The 16,254-nt window shown below is 38.9% G+C and overlaps 2 protein-coding genes across 2 annotated transcripts; both read right to left on the reverse strand.

Moving 5' to 3' along the window:
* Positions 1 to 5,044: 5,044 nt before the first annotated feature.
* Positions 5,045 to 6,105, reverse strand: nkx3-1 (NK3 homeobox 1). The gene is made up of 2 exons (XM_028034669.1): positions 5,856 to 6,105; positions 5,045 to 5,608 (listed from the first exon to the last, which is right to left on the reverse strand). Exons 1-2 carry the CDS (start codon positions 6,046 to 6,048, stop codon positions 5,211 to 5,213), a joined length of 591 nt encoding a protein of 196 aa, XP_027890470.1. The 5' UTR covers positions 6,049 to 6,105; the 3' UTR covers positions 5,045 to 5,210.
* A 7,159-nt stretch (positions 6,106 to 13,264) lies between these two features.
* On the reverse strand, positions 13,265 to 15,770 carry LOC114154460 (homeobox protein Nkx-2.5). Its single transcript, XM_075410507.1, has 2 exons — positions 15,307 to 15,770; positions 13,265 to 13,776 (listed from the first exon to the last, which is right to left on the reverse strand). Exons 1-2 carry the CDS (start codon positions 15,566 to 15,568, stop codon positions 13,265 to 13,267), a joined length of 774 nt encoding a protein of 257 aa, XP_075266622.1. The 5' UTR covers positions 15,569 to 15,770.
* Between the last annotated feature and the right edge of the window lie 484 nt (positions 15,771 to 16,254).

Below are 16,254 nucleotides of genomic sequence, written 5' to 3' on the forward strand. Positions count from 1 at the left end.
TCCCAGTCCATCTGTGACTGTTTTATGAGGTAATTTTAAAGCATTTTTTGTTTCAGACTCAACTTAGTAAGAATCTCGTGTGGGAAAACAGACACAGCACTGCTTTTGCTCACAGCTGTTACCAGTGACTGCATTTTGAGAATGAGCCAGTTTAAAGCGGCAGTATGTGACATTTATAAAAAAAAAAAACATTTCTTTACATATTTGTTGAAACTGCCACTATGTTGTGACAGTGTCACGAGTTTCATTATGACTATGTGAAAGCAACCAGTCAGAGCCAGGAGGAGGGTTTTAGCACTGCCAATCATTTCTGCATGTGTAGGATTTCGATCTTTTCATAGATGATCTATCTTATAACACACTGTCATGACATGGTGACAGTTTCAACAAATATTAAAAAAATATACCTATACACTGCAACTGTAGCTGCTGTGACATCATAGTCGGTAGTTCTCCCATCCACCACAGGTGTACGATTAGCTTGAAAGAACTTTGGAAGGCCACATAATGTTATGAGAAAAGCGTCAGGATGCAAACGTAGAACATGAGTCGTATGTCCTCACAAGAATGTCTGACATCTACATCACCATGGTGCATTGAAGCCCTCACATATACAGTAAATCACTGACTATGTGTAGGAAAATTAGACTTTCAGCTGCTTCCATTCACCATTTGTTACAGAACTGCTTTACTTCTGCCTAAAATGTTCTGATGACAAAGATGTTAATTGTAGATAAAGAAGAAAGCTGATACCGGCAACATGTCTATGGACACGTACACCGATTCTATAAACCTGAAGTGTTTAGCTTTCGCCCTCGTCCAGGAGTCGGTTGTTTATCTGAAGCGCACAATAAATGCCCCTCTCATCCACATCCTCCATCTTACAATGTTTTTTTCTAATCTTTGTAATCTGCAGTAAACTTTCTTACCACTTTATAACATTATCTGAAAGATAACAGGAAAATGACCTTTATCTCGGGGCCTGCATGTCTTAGAGCATGTTTCTCCCAGTGCCTGCAGCAGCGCAATCGGCATCAGCCATCAGGAGAGTTAGATGCTCCGTGGCGTATCTGCTGATGGGAGAAGAAAGGCAGCTGCTCTGCTGGATGAGCAACATGAGGGATCCAATTACAATATCCGAGGAAGTTTTGTTGAGAGCTCCCATGAGTAGATGGAGGCCGCGTTAAACCTCCTTATCATCTCCAACAAATTTGTGAGACAGTCACGGCATATTGGAGCACAAACAAAGACTGTCTTTGTGGTCAGGGTTACTTTTTTGCTCATCTGCAGGAAAGATCTGCTTGTTTGTTAAAGCATCATTGACCACCTTGAAGTGAACTTCAGTGCAGTGTGCACAGAGCACATCAGACCACCAAAATAGCACAGTAAGCAAGGCATGACTCACTTCTAAGATTAAGATTAATCCTCTTCAGAAATACTCTCAGAAGTTACATCACATCATTCTTTCAAACCACAGAATTGTATATTCATATCAGCTACTGATTTCTTTTCTCGTACCGCATTAGTTCTCTACATTTTTGATAGGCATGCATCTTTTTTTTAGTTATTATTATTATTATTTTTTTTTTAGAAAGTGCTTTTAACAAAAACTGCTTTGCTTAAAGAGTTCACATCACGACATCATGAGGATCGAGGACCTTGAGGAGTTTACTGTTCTGGTCCTGCTAGGCTGTTTAGCAGACATGAGTCACATCTACATGCACATGCTTCATAATTTGGTGGGGATTTCTAGAACTGTCGTTGTTTCATATTCTGCTGATATATATATATATATATATATATATATATATATATATATATATATATATATATAGTTTGGACACACTTTCTCATTGAATTCAATGAGAAGGTGTGTCCAAACTTTTGGTCTGTACCGTATATATATATATATCTATATATATATATATATATATATATATATATATGCTGATATAATTGACTTTAACCTACTTTTACCCACTTACCCTCACTTGCTTGCTCTGCAAATCCTGTAAATCCAGATGGCCCAGAGAGAGCTTCAGAGTCACTCCCCTGAGAAGATTGAAAATGAACGATAAAGACAACCTGGTGTTTTTGCAAGTATGCTCTGTTTGGGATTCAATGTACCGTCTCCCTTTGAGCCCACGGAAATGCAGGTATTACAAAACAGTGACTGTGATAATAGCCGTGCTGCTCACCTCCAACTTCAACCTTCTATGAGCTCCTTTATCTGATGAGCCTCCTATACGGCCTGAGAGACACCGAGATGCAGTCGGATTTTCAGTGTCGTCAAAACAGATGCAATCTGCCCTCTTCATGTCAAACTACCTGTTTACTCTGAGGGCTTAGGGAAGAGCTCAGCTACAGTTCACTTCAGTTTGAGAAAATGAATAAACATTTTAGAAGCCATGTTAATTTTAGCAGGATGTCTCAGTTTTCATAATGTCCTGTGGGTTTCATAACTTCATAGATATACTTCCTCTATATAAATGTTATTTTATTGTATGTTAACCCTGCATACTGAACCAAATCACAAATGAGCCTCATACATTTAGTTCTAAAGCAAATACTTTTGAGTTAGACACTAAAGTCAGATTTGTGACAATGAGGGCTCTCTCTTTATCAGTTCTGTCTGTCCTATGCTCACACTAATGCTACTGCCAACTTGCCCTTCCTAAATATTTACAGCTTAATAATCTTGCATGCCATCTTTTCACCAGTTTTAACGACAGAACTAAGTCACCACTGTATCCCACTATAAATTCATTTCCAAAAGCTACAGATTTTTAGCTTTTTTTTCACAAATAATTCATCAGTGTTTTAAGTAAACAAGTGGATTTCTTAATAGGATGCAAATAGCATAAAAAAATAAAAATGATACACACCCTCATATTTGATAAAACTGCTGTTGTTATTGTGATCTTAAAGACTTTAGAGATATCCTGTGTTTGCATATTTGTTAAGTGAAAGGTTGTAAAAGGTTTGCAGTCTCTTGCAGTCTGCAGTGTAGTTTTGATGGTTATTTCTTTTCTTTTCTATGTTTCTTGTTATGCTTTGATGCTTTCTTTGTTGAATCAAGAAAACATCAGTCTGTCTTTAAAGCATTTTACTCAAACAACAACAACACAACTTCTCAGCGTGGCTGAAACATCACTCACTCCATTTTTAAACAACTCTTTCCACATGGCTTGTTTTGATGGTGTTATTAACTGAGACTACAATAAACCTTTTCCCATTTTCTAAACATTTAATGCTACATACATGCTGCACACATCTTCTGAAAAACACTATGCCATGGCATACACTTTACTTTAGTAAAGGTATTTAAACCCCTTAATTATTTTGCAGATAGAAATCATTGTTTTTCACTGGTAATTTTACATAAGGCATCTACTGGACATATTGCATGAATTTTAAGTAAAAAAAAATTACATGGTATTTAATTTTTCAGCTAGATTTACACAGACATTTTTTAATAAAAAACAAAGTGTAAAGGTCATCTAATTAGCAACCAAAGTGTGTAATTTAAAGTAACAAGTAACTTATTGTGATTTTGTGTGCCTCAAGAATATATAATATGTTGTTTAAAAGATTTCAACAAGGCAGAGTCTCCCTTCAGATGCAGGATATCAGGAGAATTTTATCCTAATATAAATCTAGAGGCCCATGATAACTCTGGAGGAGTTCTAGAGATTCCTATAGTTCATAGGTGGGACAATCTATGAACAGACTGAAAATACGGTGCAAACTCCATCATTCTGGAGTTTGTGGAAGAGTGGCAAGAATATGGAGGACCAAAACTGGCATACTTTAAAATAAAAGCAGAAATTTACATTGCTTGTTTTTCCTTAAAACGCATGTGTAAGGATAAGAAAAAACAAAAAATATATAGATTTCTGATTTTATCTTTAATTATGCCAGTTTTGGTCCTCCATAAAAATATATATATTTCTAAATGTTCAAAGTAAATTAAAACAGGAGTCAAGGAAATTGTATTATTACCATGAAGAGCATTTTTTCCCCCCAAAACCAAACAGTAGATGTGCAATCTAAGAAAAGGCAAAAACAAACAATTAACTTTCTTTCACTCTCTTCGTGTCAAAAGGCAGCTACCATCCTAAAGAAAACAGGTACTGTTACTATTTTATCTGTGCACGTTCCTATCTTTTGCAGAATACCATGCCCATCAGAGTACTGACACACAAAACGTCTGACATGCTTCATGCCGAGCTGTCACAGTAAGACATCATCACCTGGGTGTGTGTGACAACAGGGCGTGGCATCAGTTTAAACTGGACCCAAGAGTCTGAGTCTAATCTTCATACTTCAGCTCACCGCGTGTTTTGTGTCAATTCATGTTTTTGTTGCACTTTCCAGAGGTCGTGTTGATGTCTCTTCCCACTGCCTCGGCAATCTTGTGTACGTTTCTTTTTTTCCCAATGGTTTTTCCCAACTGCCACGATATCATCTGCAGGAAACTGAGATGCTGTTTATCTTCAGGTAATCTGATCAGGGTTCTCCAACAGAATCAGCTCTCATTCCTCAATTTCAACAGATAACATCTCACACTGCACAAAGTGTAACTTCATGCAGATGATTTAAATGATTCCAGCAAAATACCTCTAGAGTTATCACACAAAAGTTATTTTTTTTAGCTAACTGTAATATTTTCACCGGCTCCTTTGAGAGAAATTCACAATTTACAGCTTAATTATTATTAAGTATCTAATACAAGTGTTGCCCTGCAACAGACTGGCGGCCAGTCCAGGTTGACCCCTCCTCTCGCCCGGAACGTTAGCTGGAGATTGGCACCAGCAGCCCTCCTGACCCCACTAGGGACAAGGGTGAACAGAAAATGGATGGATGGATGGATGGATGGATGGATAATACAAGTGTTTTATAAAACACAATAGAATATGATGTTATCTAAAATTTTTGTGAATTACACAAAATTCTTGCTGTGAATAATTTTTTTTTGCAAAGAGTTTTCAAGAAAAATGAGCTTCAGCAAAAAATAATTTATTAATGAAATAGTCACCAATGCCAAACAGTTTGATTCAGGTCACCATCCATGCAACACACAGCTTGCTTCTTTGGACAACATTATTATATGAAAAGAGAAGCATCCAGGCAGTTCAAAGTGTATTACTTAAAAGAAAAGAAACTTCAAGTCCCTTAGCATTGGCTAATTATTATATGTCGTGACTTTTCTACCACAACATTGGCCCCCAGGCTCCACTGTAGTCCCACAGGTAGGGTCTGTACTGGTAGGCTTTGCAGAAGGACGTTAATAGTGATGCTCTGACCAAATCCTCTCTCAAGCCCAGTCCGTCTGCTTTGTACGCATCCTTGCAGAGCTCTGCAGTCTGCTGCTTTCGCTTTGTTTTGTACCGCCTGTTCTGAAACCAGATCTTGACCTGGGTCTCGGTCAGTCTTAAGGTGCTGGCCAGATGGGCCCTCTCTGGGGCTGATAGGTATTTCTGGTGGCTGAATTTTTTCTCCAGTTCAAGCACTTGAAGATGCGTGAAGGCCGCTCTGGACCGCTTCTGTTTTCCTGGGGAGGAAAAGCTCGACTCTGAGGAGCCGGGATGGGACGTGTCCAGAGACTCTGTAGAGGACAGAGCAGACATATAAATAGGTCTGCTGTTTAGTTTTTTAGTAAGTTTGTTAGGTTTGTGATCACCATGAATTACGCAGGATAGACAAATTGAAGCGATCTATTTTTTAACTCAATATTGCTACCATTTCCTAAATCCCAAAGAGATGTTGAATTAGCTCGTCAACATCGCATGCAAAACCGTTGACAGATTCCCTATACTTAACCCTCCAGTTATTTCAAGCATGCCGGTGCTCACCTGTGTGCATTCCAAAGGCGGATTCCTCAGGATAAAGGTGTGTTGACAACTTTTCAGACTCCTCTCTCCAGTCGGAACATTTTTCCCTCCTTGGCGAGCTGCATTTGCCGTCCACTCTCTTGCAGTTCTTACTGGACAGGATGTCCTCAATGAGGAAAGACGTCACAGGTTTGATTGTACCAGACATTTCCATCCAGTGATCCCAGAAATTGGAGACCTGTCGGTACCAGAAGACCGAGGCTTTGCTAAAGCAGCGTGTGTGTTCTCACACTCTCAGGAGGTTTCAATTTATATGTAGGGAAGAGGCGGGTTCAGCCAGACTGAAGTGAAATAGGGGTGGGTCAAGCTGACAATCATTTTGTCGACTTCTGTGGAGAAACCTTACTGAAATTTCAGAGATTAAAATCATTATCATTCCTCAAAATCAGTGTTGTAATATTTTAGTTCTAATGTTTTGATGTTTTAGTATTAATTTCTAGTGTGAAACACTGAAAGCAGAAATTTTTTTTTGTATTTTGTTGGCTTTTTGGAGTGTTTACTTGGTACGACTTTATAAAGACAGACAATAAAACAATCAGGCAACAGATCTCCAACAGCACACGAACACACCACACACTGGATTTTGGTGAAAATGTATGAACAAAAATATTGTCAAGTAAATTTCTTGTTGCAGTGTCTTTACATTTTTAAAGAGACAAAATCAGATAAACGAAACAAATTTTTTCTTTGGAAACTTTCAGCTTGGATAAATTGGACATATGCATGAATGTACAGGCCTCCATGAGCACACGCGGACACCCCTACCCACACACCCCCAAACACCCCCGGACACGCACACACACACACACACTTTTAAAATAATGTCTTTCTATTCTTTACTCTGAACTATCTAAAAACTAAAAATAAATAAAATAAATGGAAAGCAAAACACTAAAAATACTGTATTTGTGAAGATTTTCTGTGCTTTTCTTATAAGGAACTTGCAACGAAAAAATCTAAGACCATTACTTGGTTCTAGTTTTCTGAAACATTATTAACAAGATGAGGCGTAGTGCATAACTAATAGTTATGTCATAATTTGAAAAACTGTTTCAACCTGCTTTTATTTGCAATCTGTGGTTAAACAAAATAGTTTTGCCCTGTATAAATGTATAAATGTATTGTATGTATTCCCTGCACGTGTAAATCTACTGAAACAGTTTGATATTAACCACTAAATTTAATGTACTTTAAGATTTTCTTTGATATACTAACCCATGCTGTGTATAATTGGAAGACAGAAGGATCTATTCCTGTCAAAAATATTTTACAAGTAAAAATCTGAAAGGTGTGGCATGCCCATTAACTCAACACTTTGTAGAACTTGTCTCTACCTGCTTTAGAAACCCAAATTTTGTCCAGTCTTCTTTTCAATGTCGCTCACGTTCAGTCAATTTGCGTGGAAAGTGTCGGTGAACATTGTTTTCTGGTCCCCTGATTCTCATGTTTAGGCTTTTGTGCTGTAGGAAGCTGAACCTCTGCACCAGTCTTAAGTCTTCTGCAACATAATTTTTTTTTATCAAGAGACTTTCCTGCATTTAACTACATCTGTCTTCCCAGATGTAGTTAAACTCTGCCCAGTTCTCCCTTTTCCTGCTGAAGAAAAGCATTTCCTCAGCATGATGCTGCCAGGTGCATGTTCACAATGAACATTGCGTAGTGATGTGAAGTGTTTGCTTTCCACCACTCACAGCGTTTTGTATGTTTGATAAAAAGTAAAGTTCTGTTCTCATCCGGCCAGAGCTCCTTCCTCTTACCTGTTTTCTGTGCCGTTTGTGACAAACCATGAACTGTTTGCCTCCTGCATCTCTATCATAATAACCAGAAGCTCCTCAGTCTTCATGATGCTGTTTCTTCTCTGATGTTCCCTGACAACCATCTGACCACAGTTGAATTTGCATTGAGATTAAATTACAAGGGACTACATACAGTAACATGAGCTTTTTAGTGTTGGTCTGTAAATAAAACATAGATTTGTTTCTGCTTGTTTTGTGGGAGTGAATAAAAAAATCTCAAGGAGTATGAATATTTTTGAGAGGTGCTGTACAGTTACATACTTTAAAAAAAAATGAGACAAGTTTGTAGCTTTCCTGGGGTGAAAGGATGAAAGATAAAACCTTCTGCTCCAGACACACATACTCTCTAAGTATTTGGTGCCACAGCAGTTAAATGGATTTACGTCTTAATCCCCACAAACCCGTCAGCTCAGCACGAGGAGCCCAGTGGCCTCAGGGAGACACCACTGTCTGCAGCATATGGGCAGAGTGGGAAGGGTGGGGGTCAGAGTGGGTGGTCAGGCCTCCATGAGCACTAATGAGTTGGACACATTGAGGCCGGCTCCTGAATGGATGCGCTCATTGTTTCTAGATGTTTATTTGTTGTTCTCTGCGGTGCAGAGTGACCTCTCTGTGGCGGCTGAGATGTTTACTGGAGGTGTCCGTGTTGCTCTGGGATTTAATGCTTCATTAGTCGATCCATGATTTCGGGTATGATAAACATGACCCCATTGCTGCCTTCTGGTCCTGCTGACTCTGTTCACGCATCAGCCGTAGTCTGAAACTGACGAGGCCCTGTATCATCCCTGCTTTATTAAAATGAAAATATCGTTAGTCATGTAAATTACACTGGCAATCACACATATTTAAATGCTGCTTATGGTGATTCGCTGGAATAGCATATCTACTCAGCTTCCTCTTTAACCTATTGTCTTGTCAACACAGTGTTAAGATCCTCTATGTGATACTCTTTACCCTGACCTTGTCTACAGCTGTCTCAGGTATGTTGAATGGTAAAGAGATCCTTTATCTTATTGTCTAGACTCCATATCTCTTTTGTTTTCTACAATCCCTCGGAGTTTTTTTGGGGTGGTATTTTCTGTAAAACAAAAACCTTTTTCACTTTGGCAGAAGCGCAAATTTTTGCTTAAATGTATTTAAACAGGATGTGACTTCAGGACGACATCCCAAACTTGGCTGGTTTTTCTCTGAACCTTTTTCGCGTGTCTGAAGAGGAAACCTCATGCACTCTGCGTGATGACAGAAGCATAAACAAAAGCGAGCCGTAAGAGTCAGCGCACATGTTATTCTAGAGGGGGTCTTACATTTGAAACAGCTCCTTTGAGCGAGCACACCGATGCAGTCATCTGCCCTTATTCTGCGACAATACGGGAGGAAGACGATCCTTACTCTGATTCTCTAACAATCCCCATGATTGCTGTCTTTTTAAGCTAGCAACCTTTTCTTGTCAGGTATTGTGTTTTAAGCATTCACCTCGTAGATATGTCACTGCATAGTTGCACATCAGACGTGACATCGCAGCGCTTCCGACCTTTTAGCCCAGAAAGGCATTTGTCTTCCACAGTTTAAACTTTGTGGTGACAATGTTTTCTTTGAGCTGCTGCATGTCGCTGTGCCATCAGTCTTCTGCCATTTCCCCTGTTATTTCATTGTCTGTGATGACAGGCAGAGATTGTTGTAACTTAACAGTACATTTGTCAGACTCCTGTGCTGTTGTCGGGTTGACAACAGTGTTCGTCATGTGAGTTACAACTTCACGAAAAACTAGTATGGTCTCTTTAAACGATTTCTGTGACATAACAGATGTGTCATCAGATTTATGATAGGCCAGTACTGTATGTGGTACATGATCAACATTAAGTAAGTAAGTAGAGTTTATTCATAAGGTGCTTTTATCAGACATAAAATCACAAAGCACGGTACGATAAAAAGTAACCTTAAACTATGCAAAGCAGGAAACAAACACAAGAAACACAATAAAATTGTGACATGAAAGCCTGGGAAAATAAAAGTACTTTTAGTTGCTATTTTAAAAACCTCCACAGTCAGTGAAAAAGAGCTGCAACAGCAAAGTGTCCCACAGCCTTGGGGCTACTGAATAAAATGTCCCTTGGGTTTTTAGCCACTTACGTGGAACAACCAAAGAGACTCTGTGTTTGAGAACGAAGGCCACGAGCAGCAGAGTATTTAGTTAAAACCTGACAAAGATAATCAGACCTGACTATTTAAAGCTCTCTACTTCAGCACAAGAACTTTTAAAGAGGTACAGGTTGTGAAAGGCTTATGTTTCTGCTTCAGAGTCTTCCAGGTCATAAATATGATTTATCTTTTTACCCATGTAGGTAAGATTCAAGCTTTTTTTAACATTTTATTTAAAATCTTATACATTATTTTGTTCAGTTTATCTGAACTGATTTTGAACACAGGTAAGCCTTTTTATTCAAAAAATAAACTTGTTCTGAACAAGGTGTTTCGGACCATTTTTTCTTCATAGATGCCATTCTTTATTCATCTTCAGCTATTTAGAGATGATGCGATGCATATTTAATAAATGTACTGTTGTTTGACAAAATCTTTAATTCCGACATTGCATTTGTTGGAAAAGAATAAAGCCATGACATTTACAGGCTATTTAACACCCTCAGGTTATAAATTAGGGACAGAATTGAGCCCAAACTCAATCTTAATAATTTCTGGAATGTTTAAAATATGTTTTTCTTCATTATTATTTTTTTTCATTTGAAGGTTTAACTTTAAACCAGATATGGATAAATGCCAGCTCCACACTGAAGTCTGCATGGACTTAAAAGTTCCACTAGAATGAAGGGATGGAAGAGAAGGTACTCTCCCACTAGAGGGAGCCTCAAATCTGCAGCAGTACTGTAGTCTAAAGCGCCACAATAGATCAACATGTTGTTTTCAAATGGACACGTTAGAGACAATTAACTGCTAGTTACTCCTCATTCAGCTCGTAAGAAATCTAGCATTTCTTTGGTTAAATGATCTAGATGCAGCACAGTTATTTGATTTGTAAATCATCTCCGATGCAACAGCTTATCTGACCAGCATGAATACTGTTATAAAAACAGAGCAATACAGCATGAAGCTGATGGAACAGCATGACTTAATTATAGTTCACTAAATCGTAATAGGTCTTTCACTGACGTCTAAACTCGCGTCATCCCTCGTTTAAATGGACCCTCATCTCCACAACGTAATCAAGCCCCGTCCATTTTTGTCTTTAAAAAGCCGTTCGGCCGTGTTTACATGTCAAACTTTCTAACTACAATAAAAGATGACGCTTTTTTGTTGTTGTTGTTGTTCCAGATACCGACTTTGGAAAATTTGCAAAGTTTCCAAAATTTGCAAACTTTGGAAAGTTGAAAAGTTGGAAAGTTTCCGGCTGTTACAGCCGTTCTGTTCGTCGGCTGTGACAAATTGTAATCTGATCAGTTTGTGAGTGTATTTTTTAATTAAGTTATTCAAAATATGCTCTTAGCAACAGGGACAATCACAAGTCCTTTCACAATGTCATCATGTGGAATACATGAAGTATCAAAAGAAAGACTGTTCAGCTGCTAAAACATTTTAATACCCTCTGCAGTCAGACTTTCAAAGTAGAAGAGGAGCTGGTCTCAGTTGTTCTCAGTTTATATGATCACACATTAGCTTTATGGTGTTAGACTTTTTAATAATGCTGATTTATTTATTGAGTGATTTTATTATATTATTATGCCATCTGTTTTTATGTGGGTCATATCAATGACAATTAAAGACATAAAACTCCCACTTGACTGAAATGTCAACCTTTGAAATGCAGCATGTCAATTGATGAAACAGTTACAACTCCAATGAGTATGATGCCTTGCTTTAATCAGGGTTTGCTATTCATTGTTAATGCCTGCCACCACATTGCACACTAAGGCTGTGTCCGTGTCCAGTTGACTGCATACATATTGTGTAAGACTTGTTCAGTGCCCAAATGACAAAAACAAAAATATTACCTTAGACTCAAACACAACATATGTCAGTCTAAGCTAAATGTTTTTTTAAAGGTAATATTTTATATTAAAGTGAACATCAACAGAAGACCTTGTTCTTTCAGTGCTCCAGTGTCTCTAATACCGTCTAGCCAGGATATCTGAGTGTCCACTGGTACCGTCACCAGTGGACCACCACATGTCCCAGTGCATACTGGACTACCTCACTGGTTGCTCACAGTAAGTGACTATACTTTTTACAAGCTACTCTCTCCATTAACCCTCCAGGCTTCCACCTTCAGACGTTTTCTGATGTTACTGCCATAGCTGTCCTCAAAGGTACTGACATTTAGCTTGCATAGAGCAGCCAGTGCTATTTTATAACTGTACAGTATTTTTTCAATTTGCTCTTTCTGCACACAATGTTATCACTTTTGTTTATTTTTATTTTTGCATGATTCTCCATCCCTTAATGTCTGCCAATTTGCTGCGGATATGCCTGAATTTCCTCACTGAAAGACTATAAAGATTATTTCTATTCTATTCTATTCTACAAAACCCTTTTATTTATGTGTTTCAGTTCAGTGTTTTATTTGTTGTTCGTTTATTTGTTTTGCCTTTTATTCTGACCTAATTGCAGGAAATAACTGTTTCAACATTTGTTTTAAGAGTTTCTCTCATTTGCCAAAAGGAGAACTATCACACACACCCCAAATCTATCCATCCAACCAGCACCCACACACCCCACCACAGACATTATTATCTGATGATCAGTCCGTCTCCTCTCTGTCTACAGCTTCATTCTTATCTCGGCAGCTGAGATGCAGCTTCAGCTTGTGTGCGGAAGTGCTTCCTTTCTTTAAATCTCAGCCATTCAAAGTTACATCAAAACACACTTTGTTTTTTTTTTTTCTTTTACTGAGAAACCGAGAAACTGAAACTATTTCCACCCGTTCAAATAATCTGAAAAGAAACAAGCAGGCTGTAACGACTGTGGAACATCTCCCCACTCAATCAGCTCATGATTGAGTGACAGATCCAATTCTCAACCTCTCTTCTTGAAAGTTTGAAAAAGTTTAAGAGCCACTCAGTCTGAGGCATTGTTTACCAAGCAGGAGCCGCGAGACAAGACAGGCTCTCTGGCCTTATCAGCGACTCTGCACTCTGTGGGTTTGTGAATGGGACAATAACGAGCTCGGTTTGATAAAGCAGCTCTGCCAGGTCGGATGTCGCTTCGTCTTCGTCCATTAGCTCTTCGATGGTTGCCCTTGATAAAACTGTGAAGCTCGTCAAACGCCTTCTGATACCCCAAGCCGTAAAATTTGATTCACGCATGCGTAAAGAGTTGAATAAACACCACGGGCTCTCTATACCCGCTTATCCATGCAGGGTCCACAGCCCGGGAGTACGACTAGAGGTGGAGGGAATAACAAAATAAACAAACGTAATCTATTTTTATTTTTTATTTATTGAAAATGCAATTTAAATGATAGTATAAACAACAAAATAGAAATAAAATAATTATATATGAACTTGAGGTAGCTACAATTGCGGAAAGCAGTGAAAGTAGTGAAGATGTGTAAATCACCAGCCTCTAACACCCAGTAAAGAAGCCTGAAGCTGGCGGAGCAGAGTCAGCTGAATCCGACAGCTGGCCGCTGCAGCTGGACACGCAGTGGTACCCGCAGCCGTACAGGTCGCTGTTTCCGCTGTCAAACACGGGGCTGTAGTGTCCCAGAGTTACGTTGTAAGGCCCCGAATGGCAGGGACCTGCGCCGCACAGCTGCCCATCCCGCACCAGCACTGGCACCGCTATCCGCCTCGGTGCGGGTGGGAACCCGGCCAGCTCTAGGGACCTGTCCTGCGTCTGACGCTTGCACTTGTACCGCCGGTTCTGAAACCAGATTTTTACCTGGGTGGAGGTGAGTTTGAGAGTCTCGGCCAGGTGCTCTCTCTCCGGGGCGGACAGGTAGCGCTGCTGCCTGAAGCGCCTCTCCAGCTGGGACACCTGGGACTGAGAGAAGAGGACCCGGGGCTTCCGGCGCAGCCTGCTTCTGCTTTTAGCGTCACTGTCACAGACGGGCGAAGAGCCGGGGCCGCACTTGTCTGCAGCGAGGAAAAAAGGTCATTCAATTAGAGTTGGACACAAACTTTAATTCCGGCTATGTATGTACTATATATATTTATGTGCTAAGTTTCATGTTTAAGGCAGCTGTTGATGATGAACTACGTTATTTCTTTAGTGGTCAGAAATCAAAATTTACCGGCCACCGAGTTAAATTTGTTATTGTTTCAATTGCATTTTATGTCTTAGACATAAAACAGACAAAGTTTGAATGGGACCTCAAGCAGAATTTTCTTGTTAGGAACATCATCATCATCATCACTTTCAATACAATCTGAGCAAGTGTCCCATATCTAAGGAATCCTTTCTAATTTTAATCCCATAAAACCTGCAGAATAGTGTGGGTCCTGAGGACTAGGGCTCAAAACCAATATACCATAAGAGGTATTTCAAATGCTGTAGTAAAACCTTTAAATAACCTGCAGCTTAGTTGTCTGTGTGTATGCATGTTTTAGCTGTATGGAAACAGCTTTACCATGGTAAAGCTGTTAATTCAAGTTACTATATCAAGGTGGCTGCAGCCACCTTGATATAGTAACTTGAATTTTTGCAGTATGGTAACTTGAATGGTTTGTGGGTTTTTTTCCCCCCCTTTTTAACATTGGAGATTAGGATAGATAATTTCATGAAACGAACACCGAAGGTGTCATTAGGGTGGACTGTCGTGCTAAGAAGGAGCCCAGCCAATAAAGTTGATAGTCTGCATCCATGAACTGTGTGGCCACTAATGAATACAGTAGTGAAACAGTATTCCTGATGAATACGTGTAATCTGTATTAATCGTTCTGAGATTGGTGGTATTAAATATATAGAAAGAAAAATGATTCTTAATTCAAACATTTTAAATCCAGCCATTGTCTTGTTTGTATTGACATGTTGATTGTGCATGGTTATTTTTTGTTTTGTTTGATAGTTTCTGATTTGTTTAGATTAATACAATTTAAGTGAACTTTTATTGCTCGTTGTGGCTAAGTCAATATGAAGTTAAAATTGGGTCATTCATACTCATCTCAGTTTGCTAAAATACAACAGAAAACTTTATTTTAAGATTCAATGATTACATTTGAATAGTTTGTTAAATACGTTCACACATCTACTGTCACATGTTTAAAACTGGACTTGTACAAGCAAAAAGAGAAAATAATAAATTACATTTCAAAACTACAGTGGTGGTCAGAATTTAAAGCCTAAGTTAAATTAGTTCCTAAATTGTTACTTTTGTATAAAAAGAAACATTAACATATCTGTTTATTCCTGTTTTTGGCCACAATTTGTTGTTCAGGCTGATAAATAGGTGACTAACCTACTTTAGACTTTTGGATAAAATTGTAAAATGCATTGTCTACATATTATTGTTTACAAAATGAAAATGCATTTTACAAAAATAAAATAATACACTAAAATAACGAAAATATGAAACAGTGTGGGTATGCTGGTATATGGAACCAAACAAACCATAAGTGCATTTAAAAAAAAATCATTATTATTAGTAACAGTTATGTTAGTTTCACCTTTTTTATTCATCTCCTCCTCTGCTGCTGATCTGTGAACGGCGATCTTCTCCTGCATCCCATAAACGCACCGCTCAGACTGAGAGTCATAAAACCTGTCGCTTTTGGAGGCAGCGCGCATCAGCTGATGTTGACGCATCGGAACCACTTGGTCCATCATCTGAAGATCATTTTCATACTCGTTCTGGTGGTAGTCCAACTTCAAAATGTCCTTAACAGAGAACGGGGTGGAGGTGGTGGAACTGGGATGCATCCTCATCATTTGCTGCGGGCGTTTGAAACTTTATTTTTTTAATTTTTTATTTCTTTTTTACTCACTGGTGTGCTGGAGCTGGTCCCGAAGGCGCTGCCGGGCGAAACTCGTCACTAACTGATAAGTGAGGGGCCTCGGAGGATTTAAACCATCCAAAGGTCCTGCTAATGAACAAGTGAGATAGAAATCAGTCCGTCTGAGACACAGGGGCCAACACCCGGGGAGACTGCGCGCACACTTCTGCGGCTCCCCCATCTTCTCATCTTACAGGAACACCTATCATCACATCCGCCCTTCTGTCAATGTGGTGGTGTAATTAAGAACCCCAATTAAGATGTAGGAGGCACTTAAGTAATGTGTGGCCATCAACAAGAACCAAAGTTATATCAAAATGGTCTTTATTTCTCAGAAAGGTGAACAGGTTTTTATTTACTTAACAAGGCATTTAAAAAAAAAAAAGTTTTTTGTTGTTAAATTATTAATTTCAAGCAACAAACAAAACCAGCTGGCTAACAATAAAAGAAAATACAAGTCAATACAATGCAGTGAGAAAATGGGAGAAAAAAGGGAAAGTTATGTAAAATAAAACAAAAATGAAATGAAACAGAATTAAACACACAACGTTTGGTGCGTTACTTCGACCACTCGGCCACCGCTGCAGGTCCAAAGGGGGTTGAGTGATCCCCGGGTGATGT

Source organism: Xiphophorus couchianus, chromosome 12, assembly GCF_001444195.1.
Source record: "Xiphophorus couchianus chromosome 12, X_couchianus-1.0, whole genome shotgun sequence".
Taxonomy (NCBI): domain Eukaryota; kingdom Metazoa; phylum Chordata; class Actinopteri; order Cyprinodontiformes; family Poeciliidae; genus Xiphophorus; species Xiphophorus couchianus.

Coding starts and splice junctions, on each gene's coding strand:
- nkx3-1 (XM_028034669.1), bottom strand. CDS start 6,048: ATGGAAATGTCTGGTACAATCAAACCTGTGACGTCTTTCCTCATTGAG. Junction 5,609..5,855: donor CGCCTTTGGAATGCACACAG/GTGAGCACCGGC, acceptor TGTCCTCTACAG/AGTCTCTGGACACGTCCCAT.
- LOC114154460 (XM_075410507.1), bottom strand. CDS start 15,568: ATGATGAGGATGCATCCCAGTTCCACCACCTCCACCCCGTTCTCTGTT. Junction 13,777..15,306: donor GGAGGAGATGAATAAAAAAG/GTGAAACTAACA, acceptor TCCTCGCTGCAG/ACAAGTGCGGCCCCGGCTCT.